This window comes from Blastomyces dermatitidis, assembly GCF_000003525.1.
Source record: "Blastomyces dermatitidis ER-3 genomic scaffold supercont1.1, whole genome shotgun sequence".
Taxonomy (NCBI): Eukaryota; Fungi; Ascomycota; class Eurotiomycetes; order Onygenales; family Ajellomycetaceae; genus Blastomyces; species Blastomyces dermatitidis.
In genome coordinates, this window is record NW_025544774.1 from 5,627,580 (window position 1) to 5,633,400 (window position 5,821).

At 48.3% G+C, this 5,821-nt stretch overlaps 2 protein-coding genes across 2 annotated transcripts; both read right to left on the reverse strand.

Moving 5' to 3' along the window:
* Positions 1-745: 745 nt before the first annotated feature.
* Positions 746-1,560, reverse strand: BDCG_16200 (uncharacterized protein; the record flags this gene model as incomplete). The annotated part of the gene is made up of 2 exons (XM_045425456.1): positions 746-1,304; positions 1,421-1,560. The coding sequence occupies 2 exons, from the start codon at positions 1,558-1,560 to the stop codon at positions 746-748; spliced, it is 699 nt and encodes a 232-aa protein (XP_045279280.1).
* Positions 1,561-2,451: 891 nt separating this feature from the next.
* On the reverse strand, positions 2,452-4,692 carry BDCG_00723 (phosphotransferase enzyme family protein; the record flags this gene model as incomplete). Its single annotated transcript, XM_045416230.1, has 5 exons — positions 2,452-2,724; positions 2,932-3,496; positions 3,563-3,702; positions 3,864-4,612; positions 4,671-4,692. 5 exons carry the CDS (start codon positions 4,690-4,692, stop codon positions 2,452-2,454), a joined length of 1,749 nt encoding a protein of 582 aa, XP_045272007.1.
* Positions 4,693-5,821: the final 1,129 nt, after the last annotated feature.

A 5,821-nucleotide genomic window follows, 5' to 3' on the forward strand; every position in this document is an offset into this window, starting at 1 on the left:
CCCCCCCCCCCCCCGAAAAAACCTTGTTTTTAAAGGAAGGAGAAAAAAGGGTGGAACAAGTAGGGAAGGCTGCGGGGCGGTAGAGGCGGTAGAGGCGGTGGTGGTGTTAAAGCGGGTAGGGGGTGGAAGGGGTGGAAGGGGTGGAAGGGGTGGAAGGGGAGAGAGGGTGGAAATGGTAGAGGGCTGTGCAGGCATCAAAGCGAGCGTAAGCGAGCGTTTGATGCTTGTGGTAAATTCTAATATAGAATATGCACTTCATGCCACACGGAACTACAGTTGTTCCGCCGCCAGGAACGGATCATCAAGAAATTATTTGAGAGGAAGAAGGATTTTTTCTCCTCTCCTTTACACAGTATGTTTTATCTCAGGAAGGATGGGTACTACGCACTTTGTGCTCCGTTAGTCACGGAATGTTTTTATCAAGTGGTCCTTGACCTGCTTCGCTAGCTATTCTCCTTCTGTGAAGGGATCGAATTTGGTTTTACAGGCGGTGGAGTTGACACTTTTGTGTCATGGCTGGACTGGTGTTGTCGCGCCGAGGTGGCTGTGTTTAGATTTGCATGCCGATTTCTATGGCGGTTGCCGTGTTGACACTCCGGGTGTGTTTCTGGTGGAAACACATTTCTCGAGGTCTTGAGGAATCTTGATGCTCTTGACCTGCCACCCTTGGTTGACGTTGTGGAAGAGATTGAGGTAGGTTTGTTTTTTCTTGCATGGTTGGTGTTGATGGAGATGGAGATCCTGACTATTGTGCAGCTCTTGTGGAGTTATCGAATCGATTTTGGATGCCCTGGCCAGTCACACCGAGTGATATTGAGCCTGTTACGCGCGGGTGATCACGTTCACTGTGGTTGATCGACTGATGATGACGGAATTTGTTGTGCCCGAGGAGCAGGCACTGAGGGCCAAGCTTGCGGTTGCTTTCGGGGTGTCGGTTGCACCGTTGGACGAGTGCCTGCTGGATGTTTTGGTGCGCTATGCCGGTGAGACTGTGATGGTCGACGAGATCGAGGACCTGTTTGTTGATGCCGTGAGACTGGTTATGCTTGGCCGGAGGTGTTCTCTGATCCTGAGGGGGCGGTCGTTGGATGGTACCCAGTGTTGACGGAGGAGATGTACGTGGCTTTTTTTCCCGGTGAGCTTCGGGTATTGGCGGAGGAGGCATGGGCCATGCTGTATCTGTCGGAGGATTGAACAGCATGTCTGAGTGTTTGATGGATGGCACCATCTCATGCGAGGATAGCAGACCTGCACCCGCGCTGGGTGGGAGACCCTCAGAAGGGAGACACTCAGAAGGCATGAACCTTAAAGAAAGCAAAATACCCCATTAAATCCTGAGTGCAATAAAGCAAATTTGTCCAGCAAAACCAGTCTCCGCTACATTAATTCCCCATTGAGTATTTGCCATTTTCTATATTACCCGCCAGCCTCAATTCGAGCACCATGGAATACACCATTCCAGCCAAATCGTCTACTCTTCAAAGCGATGCCCCCACTCCACCGCCCGGTCCCGCCCAAACCTCCCTTGGCAATACCGGCGCAAGGCAGTTTTGGCTGCATTATCCCGGTTCTCATTTCGTTTCTTCTTTGCGGCATCGGCCGATGAACTGAGCAGCGCCATATTTTTGGGGGTAGTTTTGACTCCATCCTTTGCCTCTTCGATTTTTGGTTCTTCGTCGTCGTGCAGTTTATTTATATCTTTATTGTCATCCATCCTGCTATATAACCACCGTGTCTGCGTTGTTCGCTTGTTCTGGGATCTATCTGGTTCAGTTTCAGCTAGATTGTCCTATGTTCTCTTTTGGGAGGAATGGGAGGGGATTAATATATAAAACTATGCAGACACGCCTAGAGAAACTGTTCACCTACTTCACCAGAAGGATTTGGTTCTTGTTTCGGTTTGAACTAACGGATATAGGAAGACTCCGATAAGATGACTTGGAGGGGAAAGCAGTGCGGGGTTTGCATGGCTGAATTGATGGATGCCTTGGCGCTTTGGGCCCCATTGTCAAGGCTGCATGGATTTACTGTCCCGACAACCCGCTGTGAAGCCACGCCTGCAAGATCCCAGACAACACCAGCGCCCGTCGAACCCACCGCCGGCCCGCGCCGGGCAGCAACCCCAAGGCCCCACCACACCAGCTACACCCGTGATTTCGGTTCTTGGTGTTGACTAATATCTTATTGAGAGTTTCCGCCTTAGGCTGCTCAAAACGTCGTTGCCTGTATGATAGTCTCGCGTGTATATTAGACTGGACATTGGCTGTAATCAGAAAAAATAACCAAGAGATGGAGATTGCAATAGAACTCAAGACGCTCCGAGAAAATTAGGACCTTCCTTACACCAGAAGCCGAGTGCATCTAATATGTAGAATGCAAGTTGGTTGAAACTGCCTCAAGACGACTGCAGTACGTCTTCGATGTTCTGCCTCAATGGCCGCCGCAGGTATCTTAAGGTAGAGGAGGAGATTCCTCTAGTTCGCGTAGGACGGCCTCTTCAGCAACATCCGCAGCAGGCTCCTCCAATGGATCATTGGCATCCTCCAGCGGTTCGATATCAGCATCATCAGGAGGATTGTCTGGAGTAAGTCGCGCCTCTTGACAGGGTCTATCATCTGGAGGTGGAAAAGGAGGTCCGTGTGGGTCAGCTGGAATGTGGTCTCCGGCATATTTAGCATGTAGCCGCTCAGCGATGGCTTCTTTGGTTGAATCGTCCGGGGTAAGCTACGCTTGATGAGATGGTTCTTTCTCTTTGCTTCCCTGAACCCACCAAGGAAGGTCATCCGATGCAGGCAGCTCTTCCTTGACGAGTGTCTTTGGGAGACTGGTAGGTTCCTCACCAGTCTGCCGGTCCCTTGCGACTGTGCTGCTTGGCTGGTTCGTTCATCTGCCGTAAAATTGAGCGCCCGGCACTCAGTATTCAACTGTCACCCTGAATAGCATCCTGCTGAAAGAGCCCTTCACGTGCTTCAGAATATCTCGATGAATAAACATATTCCCATCATCCTCAAACATGCTCTGAAGCATTGCCCTGATGTGACCATCGAACCATAACCTATGCTTTGGGCACAGTTCCTTATATTCCTTACTTCCAACGTCCAGGGCTACCAGCAACGACACTGACTTGCAAGTCTTCTCCATAACTTCCATTGCAAGCGCCACCAGAGGAGATAACTCATATTTGCTTGCGAAACTAAACACGGCAACACTCCTTCTATACTTGTTTTCCATTTCCACATTCTTGGACTCTGGCACGGATAGTCGAAGTGTCTTGTACTCGCCGATGTAGAGAAAATGTACCATAGTGTGAGCAATGTTCTCATCTAAGTCGACAAATCGGACGACATGGTCATGCACAGTTCTCGGGGGATCAGACAGTGATGATGGCCCGATTTTGGATAACAAACAAGGGTGGTCCTTCAGGAAATAGTAGGGTACTGTATATGACTCTGCGTTTCTCCCAGCAAGAAGATAGCAACAGCGATCCCGATATGGTCTAGTACTTGAAATTAGCAAGTAATGCAGTGGCGGAAAGCTGCTCAAAGGACAAGAAGGAACTTACAAAACCTCAGGTAAAGCACTGTAGCTATTACTTTCATTCATACTGGCAGAGTTTGAAGCTTTGTGAAGCCGTTCTTTCTTGCCTTTCTTTTTTCCCATCGCAGAGTTGGCACGGAGTATCGAAAACCAAACAGCGAGGAACTGGAGAAGACGGAGAAGATGCGCATCTTTAAAATAAAGTGAAAGAGAAGGGAAACCAGACTTCTCAGTTGAACTCGGTGATTAGATTCAGACGCTCGAAGGCGGGTTAACCGTTCGGAGGAAACGAGAGAAGCTTAGTTGAAAAGGGGAATTGGATTTACAGGGAGGCCACCACGAACTAAAGGCTCAAAACGTGACAGGTACACCAGCGCCCAATACTCTTTCTGATATTTGGGTGGGAATGTGGACCGGAATAAGTTTCCATAATCTGGCATCTTGCTCTTCCCGGGGAGGTCCATACGCATCCGGAGTATGTCCCAATACTCTGGCATCCAGCCTGCCCACTCCCAATCGATAATGGCGGTTATTTGTCCGCTCTTATTGACCATAATGTTCCTGGGGCTTAGGTCGCCGTGAGCAAAATGGATTATATGATTGTCAACCGGAAGTAGATGAGGGCCTTGGGTACCCTGGGTGTAGTGAGCCAGAAAATCATTGAACTCCTTTTCTGTCTCAAACGGGCCCCCCCAGCGTGAATGATACCCACCAACTCGGACAGAGGTGTCATTCACCCCCTTGATTCGTTTTCCCGTCAGCTGTTGAAGCTCCGAGAGATATTGGGCAATCTGGTGCAAGGCGGAGACCCTCTGATCTGGAGAGAGCTTTATCCAAGCATCTTCCAGTGATTCGCCTGGTACATATTCCATCACAATGTAAGAAAGCTCGCCCTCCCCATCCAACTTTGTGCCATAGACTTTGGGCACAGGAATAGTGGTGTTGGCGGCGATAAATTTCATAGTGTCACTTTCTCGCAAACCCCCACGCGATTTCTTCAAGACCCGGTGCTCGTCCAGACGGAAGACCTCGTATCTGCCAAACATATCATGCCCAAGGCCCTGACCGTAGCCGGCTATTGACTCGAATTAGTGCATTGTGAATGATAAGAACGAAAGGAGCAAGCAGCACACCTTTGGGAGTAAATGGACCCATCGTAAGTGGAGCAATTAGAGAAAGGGAGGAAACGAAGATGGAATGGAATGGAGGCCGGCGACCCGAGTGAGGAGGATGACGTCGGCTCCCCTACTCACTCAGGAGGGAATTTGAGTGTTGTTGCCTCCTAGGTGGTCATGAGATCACCTAGCTTCTTGGCGGCGGTCCGCCCCATCATTCCGCACTCACGGCTCTTTTGCTCCATCGCAGTGAAACTAACCGTCTTGCGTGTTGAAGCAGAGACCATTGCACCCCATCATTTGGCTATCTCTCAACCTGGTTCAACGACTCATCCTGTTAAAACACCGCCCCTCCGGGTTTCCCCAAGTAACGTATGCCGGCTCTTGGGGGTGGGCACCGACGGCCACTTCCGCTTCCAAGCCTACCCCGTACTTGTACTCCATCACCCCTTCCCACCAACACAAGTCTGGGCCCCGAAGACGTGGAAGCCCTTGATTGGTGGACCCGCAAGTGCCCGACCAAACTGTCGGGAAATAAGAGGTCATACACTAAGGGCCTGTTCGGTGCGTCCGTACTTTTTGAACGCAATAGTGGATCTCATTAAAAATAGCATATTTATCAATTATTTAGTAGCAAGCCGGCGTTGCGCCATCACACTATTTCATAATTGAGATCACTTCACACTGGCTTTTTTTTTAATTTCACATTCATCAATGTGTCTGCATTGAAATCATATTCTCTCAAATCTATGGTTGATTTGTCTATATTTAACTGTCTTTATTAGCTAGAATTCATGAAAGCAGTGAACAAGAATGTCACAGTATGATATCTCAATGCAATATCTGAATATGAAGAATGATAATACTTAAATCTCTACAATTTCAATCTCACTGAGTCAATGATCAGATTCTTAATTATTATTATTCTCTCAAACATTCTCTCAAACATGCTCTGAAACACTCTCTTATTAAACATCTACTATCTCTTGAAAGTGAATACTTGCTTCTCAAATCAGATGTCTCAGAATATCATGAAGTCTTATAATAAAAAAGGCCCTGCTTACTGAACTCTTGAAGATGAAAAAGAAAGAATTGAATACTGATAATAATAACTTCAAATCTGTGAATTGAAATCTTATTATATACACTGTCAAGCAGTTAACAAGTCA